Here is a 22,491-nt window from a genome sequence, read left to right on the forward strand (position 1 = left end):
AAACACTTATTTTAGGAAAAACCTCCTCAAGATCCTCACAATTTTAAACAGCTCTTGTCTACCATTGTTTTCAGCGAACCTGGGCACTTCTTAAGGTATTTTAAAAACCAGAATTATGTAATTACTGTAAAAGTCTTTGAAAAGGCACAGCATCATATTGCTGTGCTACTTTTGCCTCAAAGAAATGGAAAACTCCAAACAGCACCTGGGCACTGTTGCACATTTCTTAAAGAGTGCAGAGACCTTTGATGTGCTCAGTCTCAAGGCTGTGGCCAACATTAAGACTCCTCTGATGCAGAAAACCAATCAAGGGTATTTCTAAGTTGCCATAAGAGTTATGCTTCAATTCAGATAAGGAAATGGAGTTGTTTTCTGAATGTTACATAAGTGATTCGTGAATTTGGAAGGTAAAATCCATGTTTTGCTTGCAGGACTCAGCGCTGTTTCAAAGAAACCTGTTACTGTAATGGTTCCTCTAGAAACTTGTATATACACAAATATGAATAAACATAATATTAAAAAACCTTATCAGTTGGTGTATTTGTTTCTACACACAATTCTACACAACAGCTGAAATCTTAGGTGGAACTAGCATCTAACTGAAGCCATATTTTAGATATATAAGGATATTTGCTGAAGAATTAGTTGTCCTTGGCCAAACAAACCCCCAATATTCCGAAACCATCATGGAGAGTAAAATTCAATATCCTACTCTCAAAAGTTTATAGAAGAAAGGAATACAAATTTTCATATCAACTTCTAGAATTCTCACACAGAAAATCTTGAATGTTAGCAGAGAATTTTACCACACTGGAAAGAGAAAAAATAGTAAAATTATTCTGAAATTAGCCACACATATTAGATAAGAAACTTTTACATTGAAATCCTTTCAGGTTCCCAATTCAGCAATTAAACACCATGACGACATATACTAAAGACCTTTCTGACCACAATTATATCTTCCAATTAAATACTGTTCAGAAAATAAAGACTGCGAACATACAGATGTATTTTCCAATTGTTCAAAAACTATAGAGTTTGACAACACTACTCCAGCATAATCTGTGTAGTGCTTGGTAAGCACACCCAAACCCATCATTAAAGACAAAGGCAAATACTGTGACACAGAATTGTATATTAGCAATGTCTCACAATACAAACTATCTTTCAAATGAGAAGAGCTGCAAGTTTCTCTTACAGAGTGTCCTCAAATAATTAGTTTCAAGAAACAGACTCACTTTAGTGAGCTGATAAAAAAGCATAGCCCTGGCAACATCCAGCCTTTCTACTGTTCAGCAGGGCATTTTCTTTCTACAATTACTTCAATTTCACTACTTAACAGGAAGACATGCAAATTTTTATTGTACTTCTACCTTGCAGAAAAAGAATAAATAAGACTGCTGCTAACTAATCATGCACTGAGGATTCAAGGTCATATCAGGTTAAGGTTTTGAATTTTTTTGTTTGCAGCTTGGTTTTGTGTGGGATTTTCGGTGTTAGTTTGGGATTCTTTACACAACAGATGAAAATAAATGCCAAGGACTGACACTGGAAAAGATCAGCCAACTACTCCTTTGGCTTCAGGGCTACTGCTGAGGGATGAATGAAATATGTGTCATCTGTAAAACTCAAACATGCTGGGGAAAATAAAAAAAAAAATCAAATTTAAAGAGTCACTTAGTCAATAGTTTAAAATAGTCCTGAGAGAAGACATTAGCTAAATAATCAGTTTTTCTATAGTTATTAAAGTAAATGTTATAAGAAGATTCACGAAGAGAACTGAACGTGTAGAGAAAGAACTCTGAGTGTGGGCAACAGGTAAAACCGATCTTACCCTGCTACTTTCAAATGCTCATACTAAACCCTTTTGTGAAATCAATTCACAGCATGAGCTGTAACTCTGCGTAAGATATTATCTTGGGAAAGAGTGATGATAGCTACATCTAATAGCCAACACAAATATTGGTTTGGTGTTCTTTAGCTCTATTTAAAGACATACCAAAACCAGAAACCCCCATATGGAATGCAGCACAGCACAGCATTATGCCTTGATTTTTGGCATTTCCACTCAAACCAACACAGTATGATTGCTGGGTTTTGGAAGGAATTTTTAGCTAATAACTCAAGGGAAAACATGGGGCTGCTCAAATAAACATCTAATAGGGGTTCAGACAGATTAAAGAAGAATGGTTAGAGAAGAACGATAGCAGCTGGAATAAAAATTAACTGACTATTTAAGCTAGGGAATTACAAGTCTGCCAAAAACCTCCCTGTGAAAGTGTGAATATTTTGAGCAACCTGAGGAGAAAAGAGGAAGCCTCAAGAGTTACAAACTCTCATTAGGCCTATGCCAAATTAAACAGTACATTTACATCATGATTCATTTGCCTTTTGCTTACTATTAAATAAACAGATTAATCAAGTACCATAAGCAGTTTAAACTCTATGAAGAAGAAATAATTTTCTTATTGTTCCTCTCACAATAATTTGACTCTTTATCTAGGAAGAAAATTAGCTTTGAAATACACTGATATTCCAAAGGAAAAAAACCTGCTGCTTTGCTGTGCATTTCAAAAGCAGTATCCTCAGCAGATGGTAAATATTTAAGTTGGAATAAATATAATTTATGTGTATATCAGAAGAAAGTCCTACATCAACTCATTGACTTTTTGCATTCATTGTTTTAGAGTCTTTTGCTTCCCCCCTCTTCAATTTGTTAATTGTTAGCTTCACATATTGGGGCTTTGTTTGTTTTTGTTGTGTGGGGGATTTTTTTTTTTTAAAGATACTCTTACATAAAAAAAATGAAAGATGGTAACTGGTTTATGTAAAACTATAACCAGACATTTGAAAGCAATTTTTCTAAGTCACATTTATTTGTTTTAACATATTTCAAAAATCCTAGCATAATATTCTTTTGGTGACAGCATTGTCTGTTGAAAGATCTCTGCTCATTAGAGTCAATCATAACGAAGATGTCTAAGGGAAGATTATTTGTATTGTTGGTGGGGTTTTTGTTTGTTTGCTGTTTTGTTTTTTTTCTTTGTGGAAAGGGGTATTGAAATGTTCAAGCTTGTTTTTTTTTTTTTTTTTTTCAGAAAGAACAGTTAGAGATCAGAAGTCAGGGTCTCTGGTATTTTGTGATGCTACAAAAAGGGCAGGTTTCAAGAAGAGTCTCGTTTGCCTGATAATCAATTAAAGTACTTATGACTATTAGTCTGTATAATAAAGTCAACTGTTCTTGAACAGAAAATGCATGGTTTAAGTCGAAATGTCTTGTCTGTAAATGAGATGTATTAACGAAGGTGCACAGAAGGAGTGTATTAATGAGAGAAACCTCTGATGATGTCATTCTGACCTGTTCAAAGCAGTAATTGCCCTGGTCTTCTCTCTCCCTCTTACTAGACTAGGGATCAAATCTTACACAGTTTTCAAAGAGATATTCTGAACTTTTTGCAAGGTACAATGCATCTCTCAGACTGCACCAGTAGTATGTTAAAAATCAGAATTCACTTAGCATCATTTAGATGTGCTGCTTCCACAAAAATACTTAGTCTTGGAACACTCACTACATCAGATTTTAAAATGCAGCATAGACTTGCAATTGCCTCAAGTGGACATTATGCATGCACATCTTATATGAAAGGAAGTGTCACAACATCTGTTTTTTAAGCATCTTAAACCTGATCCTTGAGCCATCCTTAGTCACATCTCAGAATATAAGAACAAAAAAGGAAAATTAAAATATCATAGCAATAGAAAGCTCATATGTTATTAAAATTCTTTTACAACTGTTTACAACCCCAGAAGAGGATAAAGAAAGGCTGTAATTAAGAACCAGCCTCTGAAGAGCATCACCTTCAAATACTAATCTACAATTAGTTATACCAGAATATAATTGCTGGTCTTCCAGTATGAGTGGGCACATGGAGACTGCAACTACAGTGCAGGCTGGGGCAGACCTTTACAAATATCCTGATGGCAAAATGGGCTGGAATCACAATGTTAAGATAGTCTTGACTCACCTGTACATTAACCACTGTCAGCACAACTAGAAGCAGGAAAAAGGAGATAAAAGAGGAAAAGAAAACAAAGCAAAAAAATGAAAAAAAAAAAAAAAAGGATAGCAGGCAACAGTTTTTAAAGCTGAAGCAAAGCCATTGCTCAGATAAAAAAGGGAGTTTAAGGAATTGGTACTGATGGCACCTTTGCTGCAAGAAGATATTCAAAGCATTTTGAATTACAAAACAGAAGATATTCAAATAATTTTGAAATACAAAACATCCACCAAAATCTATAGGAACTGAGCACAGCTATGCAGGAAGGTGTTCATTTTTTTTGCTGCTGTTGCTTGTTTTTTGTCATTGTTGTTTTTGTTATGTAAGGAGACAGGAAAAAATAAATCTCATAATATTGAGAGAACAGTTGTTTGTTGAAATTTAAAATATAATACAGAAAGAAAACAGACTGTAACTGACTGTTACCACAGCCTTTCAAAAAGCAGTTGTGGCCAAAAAAGCCCTTTCTGCATGTTTAGTTACTCCTTCACATTCCCCTTCCCTTGTACTTCTGAAGAGGACTTGCCTTAAAAATCAGCTTTAAGAGACATCAGAAGAGCTACAATATGCCCTGATTTAAGTGGCATGATTCCACTCCCCTTCCTTCAGGTACAAAGACAAGAGAAAAGATTATTGACATTTGCTCCCTAATAACAGGTCATTTGACAAAGAGATTTTCAGAGGTATTCAGAGTATCATTGGGCAGAGCTTCTACCAATTTTTTATTTGGTCTTCCAATTTTCAGGGTTTAGTGCAGAAATTTTTTCAAATAGTTGGGAAACCCAAGACCCACTAACACAATCCATTCCCTGACAATGGGCACATTATATAGGTAACTCCAGACAAATATCAACCCATACATTAAGAAGTCTAGTATGGAGCATATCACTGGAAAGTGATCCAGTGCTTTTCCTGACTGTCCCTGTGGTGCAGGTGGGAGGAAAAGCTGAATTTTGGATGGTGTGTTCTGGTGGCACCTGAGGAAGGGATGATCAGTAAATCAGATTGTTTATCTGATCTGTCTTCACACATGATTCTTTTTCAAATAACTTTGGTCAAACGAGGTTAAGGAAGGAAGTAAATAGTTGTAAAAGAATGGTCTAGAAATGTGAACCTTTGAAATTTAACTTTTAAGAAAAAGAGGTTCACCATGAACCATCACCTCTGTTCATTCCATTATCTCATGCCTCTTGATTTGCAGTGGACAGCTAACTCTTCTGGCTTTGAAATTCAACAATTGGCTATATGACAATTTGCAAACATGACAGTATTCAACTCATGCTCAAAACATATTTAAATTAGCATCAAGACCTGAATCAGCTGAACGCATAACAAAGCTGTGAGCCTTTCAAGACAAAACTAGCTAATAATTTTAGGTTTTTCTTGAGACACCAAGTTAATGGACAGAAAACAAATTTAGACTGTTAAATGAGAATCAGAGCAGAAATTATTCCAGATTACATTATGGCTGCTTAAATCACAATAAAAATTTAATTTTTCAGTTTTGAAATAAGTACCTCTGAACTAGTGTACAAAATAATAAAAAAAATGTCATTTAGGTAGAAACCTCTAACTTTTTCCTGGATCAACCTTTTACTAAAAACATATGTTCAGATGAATTGCTCCTTTCCCTACCCAAACGTTTCACATAAATGCTGGATTTAATTCTGTATGCACACATTCATTTCTTAAACATATTATTTCCAAAAATAGCGTTTCAATTTACTGAAATACGAATACATTTAAAGTACTACATTTCATGCTGTCATTGCATTGTACACAAATAAGAGAGACAGCTTTTTTAGGGGCCAAGATGAAAATATACTGCACATAATGCTTTTTCTGCCTTTAAGACAAAACTTCTTTGTCAAGGGTAAAAGTAAACTTTGATCTCATAAAAAAAGCCCCAACCTGCTTCCATGTCTGAAAAGTGTTGTTACAACTGTTTGAGGAAAGCCAAGTATGTACAAACACTAAGATGATTTCTCCTTTCCCCCTCCAGCAATGCTGTATGGAAATTCAAAATGACAAAAGCAAAACACAAAACACAGACAAGAAACCATTAGAGATTACTTGCACAAAGACATTTTGGATTGGACATTTGAAATTTTTCAGTAATGATTTTTCATTCCTTTGTGAAAAAAAAAAAATTTGCTCAAGTGATAAATGCTTTACATGGGTCTAAAAAAAAGGGGGAAAGAATCCTCTGAAACAAGTAAAATTACACCTTTATCTGCAAAAAAATATTTGGCAATGTCATTACTCATTTTGTTTTGTTCCATTTCATTCCTTTACACGGCCACATTATGGTGGTAGCTTATTTCAATACTTGTTTTCCTATTTAGATCCTAATGGGAACATTTTATTGTCAGAAAACAACAAAACCTTTGAAAACCTGCTACGTCATGGTAACAGCAGGAGGGAGGAAAAAAAACAGGGCTCTAACAGCAGACTGGTAAAAACATCTCATGTCTCTAAGTCCAGCCTCACGGTATCTCAGACACAGACCACATCATCCCTTTATGAGCAGGGAAATGAAAAAAAACCACAAATCAAACTTACTGAGAGAATATGACATGCACATAGCGCCTTTATTATGATAAATTTTAGTAATTTCTACAAGCCTCTTCCTGTATTTCAGTTTCCAGTGGCAAGCAATGGATTTAGTTCTGTATTCTTATGTGCAGTGTACAAACCAAATAGCCTTCCATGTAGGAAATAAACTAAATCCACAGTCTTTCTGGCCTTCAAATATAGGAGCAACTAGCAAATACAAAAAGGAACTTGGACAATTTCTCTGAAAACTTCAATTATGCTTAGGCTGAACTCCACAAAATGAAAACTATTTTAAATGAAGATATTCCCTGCTTCATATTTAATTAGGACACACCTTTCCAACCCATAAGTAGGAAAGCAGGATATTAATAAATAGCTTACTTTATTTCTAAGGCTAGTCACAGAACTGTAACAAGCTTACTGCAATATAGATTTTTTTTTTGTTTTTTTTTCTGTTTTTTTTTTTTCTCTCACCAAACAGAACAATAAATTTCAAATACTGATGAAATTTGCACAAATAAGGCAAGTTTTCTTTATCTATATAGAAATTAATATGTCATTACTCTGGCATGCTCATCAGCCTGTGGGCTTTGAATAGTCATGGAATCATAACGGTTGTCTGCAAAGTCCGCCACTAAACCATGTCCCCAGGAGCCACATCTGATAAACACCTCCAGGGATGGTGACTCTGCCACTTCCCTGGGCAGCCTGTTCCAGTGTCTGACCACCCTTTCAGTAAAGAAATTTCTTAATACTCCATCTAAATTTTCAGCGGTGTAACTTGACAGCATTTCTTCTTATCCTATCATTTGTTACCTGGCAGAAGAGACCTGGCTACAGCCTCCTCTCAGGTGGTTATAGAGAGTGATAAGGTCACTTCTGAGCCTCCTTTTCTCCAGGCTAAACAACATGTATTGAAAAATACAGAGTTTTAAAGAATTAACTACTCACATATTCAAGAAGAAATACATAAAAGTTGTTTAAGTACAGCTAAGTAGTACACAAGGATAAAAAGGCATAATAACACAAGTGAAGACATATGGAAAATAGAATATACATTACATAGTATTTTGGTATCTATAAATAACTACTACTCGGACTATGTTAACTTAGATGAAAGAAAAATGTGAGCTCTGCAAGTCTAGCCATGCTCAGACTTCTGCACTTTTCCTTTCAAGCAATATTTTATGCACAATTCATTACTTGCTAAAATGGTGGCAGCCACTAGGAACTACAATAAATACCCAGTCATGAAAATAAACAAACAAGAACAGCTCAGCTTAACCAAGTTTTTTGTATATTTTTAGGAGCTCAAGACAAATCATGGAAAAGCATGCTGCCAATCCAATAGTTATATTAATACATGTTAATGTTTTCCATCAGGTATCCTTTTTTTCCCCCAATAATATTTTGATATAAGACCATATATATCTCCATTATGAAGATAAAGGTTGTGAGCTTAAGCTGCAAAAGAGCTGACCTATAATACAACCACCCAGATGATCCAGGCTTTCCTGCAGTCTTTTGTATTAACAGTTAACTGGATTAAAAAAAAATATGAGAGGCTTAAGGGAACTGTTTCATAGTCTAGAGATTGACTCTTAAATCAAGAGTGAGTGGATTACTAGATTGCTTTTAAATAATCTCTCTAAAAATGCCACTTGAGAAGATAGTCTATGAAAATACCTTGCTTGCAGGACTTGCTCTGAATTTCACAAAAAGATCTCAATACTTATCCCAGCTGAGTAAAAGTTCTAAGCTTCTGGCTGTAAAGACTGCACTAGTACTTTCGGCTTTGTGAATAATCCTGTTCTCCTTGAGACATTAGTTACTTGTTCTGTTATTCCTCCTGCCCTGCAGTTTTACGTAGTACATTATGACAGAAATAGAGGTTTATATTCAACAAGGCATCCCAACTCAAAAGGTACCTGTAGTATTTGGAAAAGAAAAAAAAAATATATCTAACAAAACCCCCCAAAAAATCTCCCTCAAAGAAAATTCATTTTCTTTTCAGCCAGAAGTAATTTTATTGTGTTGATAAACTCCCTTTCTAATTTACTCCACTACAAATTCCACCAGTATTTAGATCACACACTAGTAAGACATTTTTTGTTGTGTGGGTGGTGAGACAACGGAGAAGTTGCCCGGGAAGTTGTGGATGCCCCATCCCTGGAACTGTCCAAGGCCAGACTGGATGGGGCTCTGACCAACCTGATCTAGTGGAAAGTGTCCTAGCCCACACACAGAAGGACTATTGGGATTGATGACATTTAAGATGATCTTTTGGTTGTTTCCCTTCCAACCTACAACATTCTAAAATTCTATGGAATTTCAAGTTGAAGATCAATAGACACCTGAGAAAGAACAGGTGAACATTTATAAAAGATGTTGTCATGCTAACATGCTTTGCTCTGCAGACTTTACCACTTCTCAGAAAAAACAGAAAACACCTTGTCTCTTGAAAGTCTATGTAAATTTAACTACAAAGTTGCTCAAATTCTTATTCTAGCAAATTCCTCTGTGTGTGTTAGACTGATGGCCTCAAAAAATTAGGAGAATGAGAAGATTCTAAGCTAATAACATCTTGCGAAAATAAGCTCTTGAACAAATAAAGACGCCTTTTTTTTATTCCCATGTCATCACAAAGTGTTATCTCAGCTTAAACTACATTGATTTGGGGAATTAATGACACTACTGAAATGAAATCATTTCAAATTACTTCAACTGCATGCATTAAAATCCAAATTGGAATCTAGGCCTAAGGATCTAATATGACAGACTTTCCAAATACAAAATGTGTCCTGCGCACTCATGTCTCAAACCAGCAACTCCTTCCTGAGTAACACAAGGGGTTTAATTCTATTTGGCTCTGCATTGCCCAGAGAAACCAGTCTGAGAAAGAGCAATGTGCCACCAAATATGGGCTTGAGATTAACAGACCCCTCTGTATGACCCTATACCAGCTCACTAGAGCCTGAGGTTACTAAATTTGGATCACCTTTCTCTATCTCTTTAAAAGCCAACCTAGGAAGTATAATCAGGAAGAAATTTTTTGCTCTTTGGTAGATGGCTTTGGAGAAAATAGTTTCATTTTTCTCTCAGCCCTTTCCAGACCAGTGAGTACAGACAGACTGCAAAAAGTGGAATTAAAACACACCTGGGTGTGGTAAGAGGCTGCTGGTGCTTCTTTTCAGCATTGGGGGTTTCAGAAATAAGTAACTTAAAACAATTTCTGATGAATTATCATCATCAAAATTGCATGTAACACCGTGAGCAGTAGGGAGAAAAACAAAAGTCTTAACATCCACATCCTGTTTACCCCTACTTGAATGGGTATGCTTACCCTTTTTTCCTGCTCTTAGAACACAAAGTTCTTGCACAGATTTAGTTTTTCACAGGCGCACCACTTCTGTAGACACCTGGCATTCAGGAAATGAATGACCTCCTGCAGTAAGCATTTCATTAGCGACACTGACAAACTCAGAAATCAACTTTACTCATCTGTTCTGTAACATAGCAGAGGCCAAGTTCTGCATGAAAAACTGCATCTTATTACATGAACTTATTGTAGAAAGTACAACAGAGAGAAACCCCCCCAAAAAAAGTTTACTCCCTCTCAAAAGGTACATTATAATGGAGACCTGAATGCTGGACTTCATTTTTACCCATAGGTCAACTTAGTATTTTCTTGAAAACGTGAAAATATTTTTAATTTTCTTTATGTTTTGCACTGTGTCTTTCAACCAGGGATACAGAGCACTAGAAGTGGAAGTCTGAGGAAAATCATCTCAAAAAGGCATTTTACATACCTTACAATATGAAAGCTCTTTTGAAGTGCAAATGATTAACAAATTGTTCATAGATTGAACAAAACTTTATGAAATTTTCTAAAACACTGTAATATGCAACAATTTAAAGCACTTCAACTGTATATAAACTGAAGATATTCAAAGCACTTTGTCTGAATCCAAGTTAACCACAGCAAAGGAAGTGTAAGATGGCTTTGTTTAATTGCTTAAACAATGGAGTCATATGCAAAGTAATGTTTACACACATGTAGATAGAAAAATTTGTATATGTACATATAAAAATGTTTCTATATATTATAAAATTTTAAAAATTTAAGATAGTTTCATACTAACTGGCAAAAATATTCTTTTACTCAAACCTTAATTTTGGACAATGTCTGATGTTCAATCAAAACAGATTCCTACATACAAAATTGTATGTTTATATGCACAACTTCTCAGAAATTTAAGACATGTTTTTAGGACAGAGCTTTGACAATGGTGCTTACATGCCAAATTAAGAAAGCAATAAAATCTAAAAGTGAGGTAAATCTGTTGATTTAAAACTTATCTGAACTTAAGGTGAAGAGAATAAAAACAAAATATACTTTAGTCTCTGGATGTATCTTTAATTTTTTTTTTCCATAAAAGACAGCTAAGTAAAACTAATCAATGGCATGTGTAAATAGTTTAGTTATAATTTATTGTAAAGAAATTCTGAATCTTATAGCTGTGGAGAGAAAAATAAACTATGACAGGAGGGAAAACCAGCCATGTCCTGTAAATTCAGAAATCCATTGGTGAAAAAAGTTATTCAAAATGATTTGAGTTTGTCATAATTTCTGTAATAAATAACATTTTTTAACAACTGAAAAGAGAAATTCCTCTAAAAACCTGGGCTGAAAATTACAGTATGTAGTACACCTATAATATATAGCGTAGAGGTATATAAAATTATAATATATGGAGGCCTATTTCTGCGTTCTTCAAAACAACAAATAAAACAAAGAAAACATGGAGGCTGTCATATAAACAGAAATTAAACTCTTATAACTTAAATATTTATTATACAACTTTGTTTACTGTTCTTTAGCAACCTCTCACATCACATCAGGTATTACACTTGCAGACAAGGCTGCATGCACTCACACATTGATAGTGGAGATGTCACAGGTCTCAACTGTGAGCTTTACAAATCATACAATATGCAAGGCAACAGATGGAGCCCTAGGAACAAAGTTTGAGACACTAGCAGAAGTTTCAACAACAGCATCCCATGGTTAAATGATGCTACTAAGAATAATCATAAATAAAATAAATAAAATTTAAAGAATAGCAGTCCCATCCTTTAAAAAACCACCTAACACCTTCTAAATGATGCAGAAAGAATGCCTTGATGTACCATAAATCTCCACTGGTTATGCAGTCATAGCCAATACCCAGCAGATGTGGGTACAAACTAAGGAAACATTAGCATGACTCTGAAAGAAAAACAAAGTGCCACTCATGCCAGCTACCTTGATTAAGGCTATTCCTCTACCATCCTGGAAAATCCTACCTGGATTTCACTCCATAAACACAGCTGCAGCAACTATTGGTTCTCAAGCAGTTCTGAGGATGCTGCTGACTGTGAAGGTTTCTGTTTCAAGGTTTCTGCCTTGAGAGGTCATAGTACGGACAGGGATGCACTACCACATATAGATTGACGCCTCTAACAATTTAATTTACATATTTAAATAACATACACCCATGTATAGCGATTTATTCCCCACACTTTCAAGGAATCAACCCACAAAACAAACTCCTAATATTGGGACATACTTAATTTGTGAAGAGAGGTGGGATAAGACAGGCCTGTGTGTGTGATTTAGTTTTGAATTATGAGACCATCTCTCTCTTTAATTGTTTTTCTCCCAGTCACTCTAATGTGTTTTGAGCAAGTGTAGAAATGAAGCTTGCTTCAATCAACTCTAAATGAATAAATATTAACAGTTTGCACCTCTAGACATTACAGAAGAAACTGTCAAAGTGATTTATGAAGCCTAATATATAAATTTGGATTCTTGCCACTGCCCAACCCAAGTTGTGAGTGGGGGTGCATTTGGGGTATTATGCTACAAAGTGGTAGGTGGTCTATCACTAAGTCTCTGAGAAACTGTAGGTGAGATTTCAGATTACACCCTTGCTTTCTACTTTAAAGTGAACATAATTGTTTTTTGTCAGGCTGCCATGGAATTAAAGCACCTGCTGGAACTGGCAGCACATTTGTCACCTATCCTAGGCAAGCATATTAAGAAGGATGACTTCAAACTATCTCTCCTAAAGCTGCAGACTGTACCAAGTGAGCACTTCAAAGTTGCTTATCCAGAGGAGCTGACTGAAGTGAGTGAGTTTAAAGGGCGTATGCCCTCCCACTCTTTAGAGTATGGTCAAAAAAGTCACCCTGTAACCAGTGCACAGATGTAAGATGCATAAGAAAGTGAACAGAGAAAAGTATCAAAATGCAACATGCCAAAGAGAACCAAACTTCCTTAGTTAAGCTAAAGATCCTTTTCTTGATACAATTTCTTTTTCATCTAGAATAGCTAGCAACAAAAATAATAGTTCAGATTTTAAGCAACATTTCTATTTGTATTGTCAGTCATGCTGTACCCATTAATACTATCAAAGAAAATGGTATACACCTTTCTCACACTGATATGAGTGCCACTGATACAGTTTTTGTACCATTCCTTTTCTTGTTTGTCAATATCTTTTCAAGCACCTGCTGCTATGAAATTCCTTCGTTTAGAAGTAAATTTCTAAAAAAAGACTTAAGTTTCTGTCTCTAAAATACTCTGAGGAATAGATGATGCATAGCATTTTACTGTTAAGGGCAAAGTAAAAGCAAGGTCTTATCACGAGAAACTCTTTTGGTGCATGCAAAAAACCCCCAAGAGTATAGAAGGTGAATAAAACTGCTGTGTAAATGAACTAACAAGTGGGAGAGAGGAAACTTAACAGACAAATTAGATGGTAGTGAAACAGGTGAATGTCAACCCAAACAGTAACACTATCAGTCAACGCTCATGATAGCAAAAAATGTTCTAGTTACTTCAAATAACTTCCTAACTATACACATATATATATATATAGTCTCAAAATTTGTTTTTCAGGGAGTGAAACTTGATCTCTGGAGTCTTAATTAAGAGTTGTTTTACTACGGGAGTATCATGAAAAATAGTGCTAGAGGTTCATGTAGCAACTAATCTCCATTTAAATCAATGGATTTGAGCATAAGCCAATTTCAAATAAAAAAAAAAAAGAACCAAGGAAATGATTGTTAGCAAGATGAAAAGCAAGACCCTATAGGGGCATAAAACAGTTAGTATTTGTGCTATGAAGGATCTCAAGGACCCAAAATGCTATTTAAGGCCCTTTGGGTATGTATGTTCTGGGCAACAAAACAACTACCCTCGCTTATCTAAATCTAGACACACAGATCTATCTTGCAAGATAAGGAGAGACCATGGAAACAAGTCCACTGAAGAACTGGCACAGCTTTTTTACATGTCCTGCAGGCTTTCCCTAAGTGCAAGACAGATGCAATGAACAAGAAAAATACAAAAGGAACATTAAAAAAAAACACTTACTGTTGTCTACAGCTTGTCTTCAGGGGCAGAATAGAAAATGAAGGAAAAAGAAAATTCAAGGATGTAGAGACAACAGTTTTTTAGCTGTAAGTTCAAATATTATTTCCAAGAAATTTGTGTGAGCCATTATTTATATTGATGTTAAACATTGCTTGGTAACAACAGTGGTTGCTTTATTTTCAGGCTGAGATCAGAAGATTCCTGTAGTACTCTACAAGTCTTGCAACAACTTTTATTAGTCCTTGTTTAGTACTTGAGGAACTACGCTCCATTAAGTCCTTTTGCTATTTTGTAGGGGACTAAAATTGACAATTAGGAATTTTAGTCAGATACAAGCTTTTTGTTTTGGATTTGTTTTCAAATCCAGATATAAGGGAGAGCAGAGACCTATGGCCCTAAATATTTTTGCATTTACTTTTCTGGTTTTAAGTTAATTAGATGTGTATGGTATTTCAATATTACTGTAACTACTAAGAAAAACACTTGAGCAGGAAGAGAGAGTTTTTTCTTATTATTTACAATTAAAAAGACCACTTTCACTATTTAATATACCACATCATAACTGCTTGAGCCTATATGTGTCATTAAAGTTCCGACATTTGCATGTTCATTGTCTATGTCAAGGCCTTCACAGAAAATTAATAAAGAAAGAAACCCCTTAAGACACACATGCGCTCTCAAATAAAGCATTGTGCAGAAGAACTTGGAATTTTTGTGACTTCCTAAAATTCTGTGTCAACTTCTGACTTACAACTGGCCTGTCTCAGTATTAAAATCTGTCTAAAACAGGAGCTAAGTTACACAAACTACAGCTACATTGACATTGTTGCTCTCTACCTGCTCTGAAAAAAGAAAATTTAGACACAGCAAAAGTTTCAAAACAATTGCTACTTTTTTACTATTAGTATGAAACAAACTGGCCTTCCAGAGAACGCATTCACTGCTGCAGGACATTTATCATTGTTATTCTCATTTTCAGCCAAGCATATGGAGTTTCTCCTTTCCTAGGTTAAGTCTTCCATGCCAGATGCACGCACGAAGCCTTGCGAGATCACCTGGAAAGCTGCACACAAAAGCATAACACAGACTGGAGGAAAGAATGCTCCCAAAGGATTTTGTTACAAGGGAACTTTACTGAAATTTACTGAAAGGACAGAAATTTCCTATTCACATTTAAGTTTGCATGCAACACTCATTACCAATAGAGCGATATAAGCAAGTGGGAAGAAAAATAAAAGTCTCCAGTTGAAAATTAAACATCCAAAGAATTACGACTTTCAGGATTCTTGCAGTGGTTTCTTAGAGATACATGTGAGAAGGACAGAGAGCCATCCAGTGTGAAAAGTGAGAAAGATGAGAGAAAGCCACAATCAGTGTTTGATGCACAAACTTCTGTCAGCAGGAATCCGCTTGCATGTATAGAGCTCAAATGATGCTCCAACGCATGTGTAATTAAATATTATTCCAGATCTTCAAGGGAAATTCCAGGATATATTTGAGAATACAGATTTCCATTCCTGACACATTTTTTAGATGAGGTTTCTTTTTCCTTAAGGTGAGCAAAGCATTCAAAAAGCAGGGTGTTTCTTTGCTGGGTTTTCAGAGACAGGAAGTACAAGATTTTTAAAGGAAGGATCTACGGAAGCACAGAGGCACCTGGAATCCCTTCTCCAGGCACTGTGAAAGAAGATTTCAACTCCCTACAGGAGGCTTTTCCTTCTTACCTTTGGCATTCACGCAAACCTGCAATTTAAAGAACTCATTTGTCACTGTATTTGCTTAATTAGATAGCATGTTGCAACATGCATTTTAAGTCCACAGGACTGCCACATTCTGAATTTATATGTTTTCTCCTCCATCAGTTATTACAATCTTTCCACCTTATATATATAGCAAACTATAATGTAGTTACTGAAGCATTTGCAGTACTCAGAGATACCCTATATTAATTGCTCAATCAGCCAGCATTGACACGCTGGATTTAACATGCCACATTGCATTACTGATTATATTTCTAATCTTACTAAGTCAATCTGGGCCAAAGACACCTGCAGTGTAAGTGGAGTATTTAGTAAACACCTGTTTCCTTAACTATTACAGTATCACTAGTTTGAATGGAAGCATACACCTCATACCTTGAATATTTGGTGCCTGATTGCACACTTCATCAATATTTATTTAATTAACTCTTTTTTTTTCTCCCCAAAAGTGAAGCAAACAACATGGCTTTTCTTGGAAATAATAGTTTTACTAGTATTGCATATGGTGAATTAGTTTGCACTGTACCAAAATTGCTTCAATTCTTTTTAAGAAAATCAAGACAGTATTTTATGAGTTTTCTTCTAATACAAAGAAAGAGAATATGTACCAGCATAGGTAAACTTAATTCCAGTGTCACCATTGTCTTATGTTCTCCAGGTTTTTAATCAGAAAATATGAAATTAAATGCACCATTATGGAAGACGGGCAATACATATCAAATTGTCCCCTTAAACTTTATATAACAAAACATTTAACCACAAAAGTAGAAAACAGTAATAAGATGAAATTCCTATAATTTTCAAGTGCTGCATTATCAGAAAACTGAGATGGTGCTTTTCTAACAGGCTTTCAGCCCTTTTGTTTCCCATGAGACTATCATAAATGCTATACAGAACTTTTCAGACCACATTACAAAATTTTTACTGTAAAGTAAGAACTATTTTGCAAAGAAATTAAACAAATGAATGTGGCAAAGAACAGCATAAATAGCTTTGGAATTTTCCATAAAGCTAAGAATATTCAACTTTTAAGATGACTTCATTAAACTGTAATTTGCTGATTCAATTAGACTAACAATTGAACTTTCTTGTAGCAAATGCGCTTAGGAAGTAAAAGTTTTATTTTACAGTTGATGGACCAGAAGAAAGTACCACTAACTCTTACAATTTCTGTGCTTTGATGGCAGAATGTACCTCCTCTGTCTGTGATTTGTCCTCGCCTACCTCATTAAGCACTAAAGAGCAATGAAATAGGTCAACTGATTCCAGACTACTTCCTGACAATTAATAACTGAAATAAGCACAGAGCTATCTTTAATAAATTCACTGTTACCCTACAAAATTTAAGAGAGTAAAAGAATAGAGACAAAATAAAATTCAGCTGCGTGAGCCACAGCTCACCACCTGACCAACTTGCAAAACAACAACTAAAATACTAGTCTGAGTTCTAAAAGTTATTTCTCATACACTTAGAAACCATCTTGATTTTATTTTCTTGTCTTACCATACATCTTACAGACAGAAAAACAATGCATATTACCTTTTGTAATAAATCTATAAAAGCATTTAGGCTCCAAATTTCAGCCCTGTGATAAATACTGTGGATAGAAGACAATGTCAGATCATTTTATTTCCCTGCCACGCATTGTGTCGATGAGAAAATGAGAGACTTTTTCCTGAGATTACTTACCCATGAAGTTCAGATAGCTCTCTCCTCCGAGTGCATGAGTAATGAGACGAATCATTTTATGAAGCTGTATCCCACGATCGATAACTGGTGTCAGAGGCATGAGCACACTCATGTTGGTGTACATCTCTGCATCCATCAGGCGAAAGGCCAGGGTCTTATCACCAACCAGTGCCTAGAACAGTTCAGAAAGGCACTGAAGAAAACCCTTGTGTATAATAGAAGTGTCTCTAAGTTTTGGGTTTTTTTAAAACAGGGGGTCTGTATCCTCAGGGGACATCTTGCAAGATCGCTGCATGATCCAGTCCCTGCTCCTGACAGACACCGCCAATGATCATCAGGTCATGGTGACCCTACATTCTGACCACTGCATCTGTGCCTTGTGTGATGTGCAATATAGATCCAGTCTGCTGCCAAAAGCTGAGGCAGGGATGTCCATGAGCTGAGCCTGGATTGGATGCCACCCCAGTTGTCTGTTTCCCCCCTGCAACCCTCCCCATTGTTACTGGGGCTCCTGGGCTGATGGGACTGAGTGTATATGGTAACAGACTAGCAGCTGCCTAACTCCTGGTCCTAAATTTCACCTAATGGGATCATACTGCATAACTACTTCTAAGAACTTTTTCACCTACAGATATCAAACATGAAATACCAGCATCAACTCAGTAAGTCACTGCTGACCTACCATCTGGGAATTTTTATGGGAAACACAGAAAATAAGAAAGCAAACACCTAAAGTCAAAGTTCCAGGAATGTAAAAATAAACAAAACTGATTCAGACATGCAGAATGAATATGAAGCATTCACTTACATGCAATCAAGAATGTGACTGGTTTTCTGTGATTTCAGACAAAAGAAAAAACTGAATTACTAACTTGCTAGTGCTCACTGCTACTAGAGAAAGGCCCAAAAAATGCTATTTAATATATTAGTAGGTAGGTAGTGGAAAACATTTTGGAGCATTTATATTTAAATAGCTGACTTTCATTCAATTAGACTAATTCTTGTTTTATACCCTTCAATGAAAACTTACTAAATTCCAGAGATACAGATGAGTTGTAAACAGGTCTAGCTAAAAAGCACCATCATCCTTTAATTTTCCAGCTGACAATGTAACAGCGTATATAGATTATTCCCTTAAGTAAAAAAATAATCTATTTAAAGGAAAAAAAATCCTATGTGACAATGGCAAGACTGAAGACTGCAATGAACAACTATTTTCTGGACTCAGAATTTGGCATTTGTTAGTGCCATTTAATATCCCCTAATCTTTCCATTGGAAGAGCAGCTAAGTGTTTCCCTATTCATGTTTTCTGTGACAGCTGTTATTTTATAAATGGATAGATTTCCCCCTTCAATGATCTCTTTGCTGCCCCAAAGAATCTTATTCTGTTTATTTTTTTTTCCTTATGAAAAATCACTCTTCACCTGCTATTCCTCTCCAAAGCTTTTTTTCCCCAGTTATGCTGTAAATCCTTTAAAATACAGGACCAAACCTGCCTCCAACACTGAAGATGCACACAAACTAGGAAAGTCTGCAGTGGCATGCTGATTGTGCTCTTTGCTCTATTCCGCTCAGTAATTCCAGGACTGCATCTGTTTTTTTGACAGCTATTAGATTTGGAGTTGCTATTTTCACACTCTTCTTATAGCCACAAGGCCTAGTATTCTGACTGGCAACAGTCAACTCATAGCCCATTACAACAGATAAGAAACCAGGATTCTACCCTCACATGCATCAATTCAGGCATTTCCAGGCTGAATTTTATCCACACTTTTTGTTTCTCTAGCCTACTTTTCACATATCAGCCTGATGCATGTCTGTAATCATCGTTTTCTTTTTAATTAAAAATAATGAGATTCTTTTTTTCCCAAGTACGACATTCTAAACTGAAAATGCAAAGCGATATGGAAAACAACTCAATTGCTAAAAGTCACCATGAAATAAATGAACAGCAACAGTAATATTATATGTTGTGTTTTAGGGTGAAGAATCAACTTTGATGAAAGCAGCTTATCAGAGAATAAGATATATTTCCAAGTAATTTCTGAAGTTCTTTATCAGGATCATGCATTAAATGAACACTGTAACAGACTCAGATTAGAGTGTAAATTGGTACACAAAATGAATGGTAAACTCAGAATGCTCTTTTTAAAATACACAACTTGTTTTGGACATTTCTGTTGACATTTATTGTAAAAAGTACAGGAAATGGAATATCAACCTCTATTATAGAAAGGAAAGATAGGTTAATTAAATAAAATACAATTTTTTTAATGAAAGGTTTAAAGATGCTAATTGTACAATACCCAAATTACGTGTTTTCTGACTCTTAAGAAACAAGGGTTAAAAAGATTGTGGGAGATGAGTGATATCCAAACTCATCATTACCTTTTCTTTTTTTCACACACAGAACTATTATAATTGCTGTGCTTTGAGCCAAACTGTTACAGCATATTTAATTTAGGTCTACAAAGTGGATGTTTTCAATCCTTCCAGAGAGGAAAGACTTTCATGAAGGGAAAAGAAGTCACAAGCAAATTTCCTAAATTGGCGTATTGTTTATGCTCATCAGAAGTAGTGTTCCAATTTACTTAATAGAAACAGGATTTTCAACTGCAGGGATTATACACCCTCCTGTCTTCTATGGCAGGCAAAACAAGAAGCTTCAATTAATTTCTTAAAAACAAAACAAAATTGAAAGCTGATATTACGCATGCAATTTAGGGAGGATTCTTTTACTAAAATTAAGGATCATAAAATAAAAACACAGCAAAACAAACAAAAAAAAAACCCAAAATCAAACCCCCCAAGAAACATAAACAAAACAAACAAAAAAGTAAAAAAAAAAAGCACTAGTCCAAACCTACCTGTTTCAGAAATTTTTGTCATCCTCCTCAACTCCTTTCTCATTTAAAAAACAAAACAAACGAATCACCAAACTTCTAAACAAGATCTTTTACTTGGTTATGAACAAACAAACAGCTGAAAATACCTGGTCGTGACTCTCTGCATAAGCAATGTATTTTTCTTCACACCTTCTGTTTGTCAATGTATGCACAATATTGCCCATATTCCAGTCTTCATCTTTCAGCTCCTTAATTATCTATAGAAATAAAAGAAAGATCACTGAAAAACTGCTTTAACTAAAAACATGTAACATTATCTCGGCACGGAAATTTCCAATGGATTGTGAACTGTATTCTCACATTCCCAAATTTTGAAGGGATGAGCTTTCTCTGATAATCCAAAGAGTTTCTTTTTTCTTTTCAATTTTCCCACATAAATATAATACCTAGAATACTTTGTTTCTCCTCTACCTCCCCGAAGAAGCTCAGACAACAGGTTTTGCCATCTATTATATGAATCCTCCGATATAGGGGATAATGTAATTTATAGGACCTGCTAGAGAGAGCTGCACCAAAACCAAGGAAGAAATACGTGGGCACAGACCTACCTGGTTCACAATATCAGGAAATGCAACTGTGGCATAAGGGAGCTTCCAAATAAAGCTTAACCACTGGGCAGCGTGGTGCTACCTCCTGATTTTTAGCAATTTAAATTGAATCACATTAATAGCAATTTTCTGCCTCGTATCACATTATTTCCTTCCTCTGCTTAATCTAGCTCAAACTCAGTGTTAGTTTCTTCTGTTTTTTGTACAACACTTTGTAGACCTTCATTGATCACTATGACTTAAATACACACATAAATATAAAGACATAAAAACAGAAGTCATAAAAAGGCAATAGCACCAAGATGGCCAATATCACAATGTAAAAGTTCACATTATAATTGTAACTCCCCATATACTTCTAAACAATCTTTTTCTTTTCCTCCTTCATGGATTTTTTTTGAAGTCCATAAATTCTGCCTCTGAACACATCAAGATCCCTATTTTGCATCATATTACATATACATCATATTACATCTATCTTAAATCTGAACTAGTACAACCACTGCTATGACAAACAGTTTCTTTCTTACTTTTTCAGATTCCCTAGAATTAGTTCATGTAATCTCTTGGAGATTCTTCAGTTTTCAAACTGAGGTATGTACTTAAAAATTGGAGAGACAGTAAGCAGTCTAGGAGAGTTTGATAACTGCTTATAAACTGTTTAGCTGAACTTCTCCCTTCATACCATCTCAACTTTATTTTTCCCTTCATGAAATGTGGTAACAAACTCTGGCATCACCTCCTTCTCTAACTCCACATCTCTACTCTGGTCACTTATTCGCCGTTTCTTTGGCAAGAAGCTTCCTGCCTCCATCGCACTAAATTTTTGTACAATGCCAATCATAACTGATTTGCACCCAACATCCCATCAGTGTCCCATGCTGTCCCATGTCAAGTGCATTTTTAAGCTGGAAAAACTGATATTTTCTCCAGTTAAAGAATTTGCTGCAGCACTGTTATGTTTCCTATTGAAGCATTGTGAATTAAATTAAGCAGACCATATCAGAGATTGCTAAATTAGATTGGAAAGTTTTTGCACTTATAAAATTCTATGGTCTGGGGTTTTTCCCCATGTAACATGAACTTGACCACTTGCATTTTGCTTACCTAGGAAATTGCTCATCTTGCCTGCCCCAAAGCGTAGTAAGGAACAAAACAAAAAAAACAACTAACAAAACTCCAAGAAACCCACAAAACATCACAATTAGATATTGGTTGTTAAAAAAAAAAAAAAAGCCCTTACTGCATTCCAGGATCTACATGTCTAAATTACACATTCCAAGTTTTAATGATGGTCTCTCTGTTGGAAAAGCTGTCAAGTTTGTCTTCCAAAAAGAGGTTTGAAACCTGTTTCTCATTTGGCCCTCTATCTCCTAGTTACAAAATTGAAAGATGCCAAAAGTAAGCTATTTTTTTATTATTATTCTTAACTACATACTGTATTTATTGAGGCATTAATGATTATATAAAACATTTATTGTTTTCACATCATCATGACATCCCAAACAATTTGGGTGCAATATTCTATCTAACTGAAAAATGCTGTCTAAAA

The 22,491-nt window shown here is 35.3% G+C and overlaps 1 protein-coding gene across 3 annotated transcripts in view; it reads right to left on the reverse strand.

The window, feature by feature from the left end:
* The window catches only part of GBE1 (1,4-alpha-glucan branching enzyme 1), a 139,321-nt gene that overhangs the window by 25,582 nt on the left and 91,248 nt on the right, over window positions 1-22,491 (reverse strand). For all 3 annotated transcript variants that reach the window (XM_084226844.1, XM_084226842.1, XM_084226843.1), the window contains exons 11-12: window positions 20,478-20,588; window positions 17,485-17,656 (exon numbers count right to left, since the gene is read on the reverse strand). In XM_084226844.1, coding sequence (XP_084082970.1) covers window positions 17,485-17,656; window positions 20,478-20,588 — 283 coding nt within the window. The remainder of the gene's footprint in view (window positions 1-17,484; window positions 17,657-20,477; window positions 20,589-22,491) is intronic.

This window comes from Fringilla coelebs, assembly GCF_963513975.1.
Source record: "Fringilla coelebs genome assembly, chromosome: 2".
Classification (NCBI taxonomy): domain Eukaryota; kingdom Metazoa; phylum Chordata; class Aves; order Passeriformes; family Fringillidae; genus Fringilla; species Fringilla coelebs.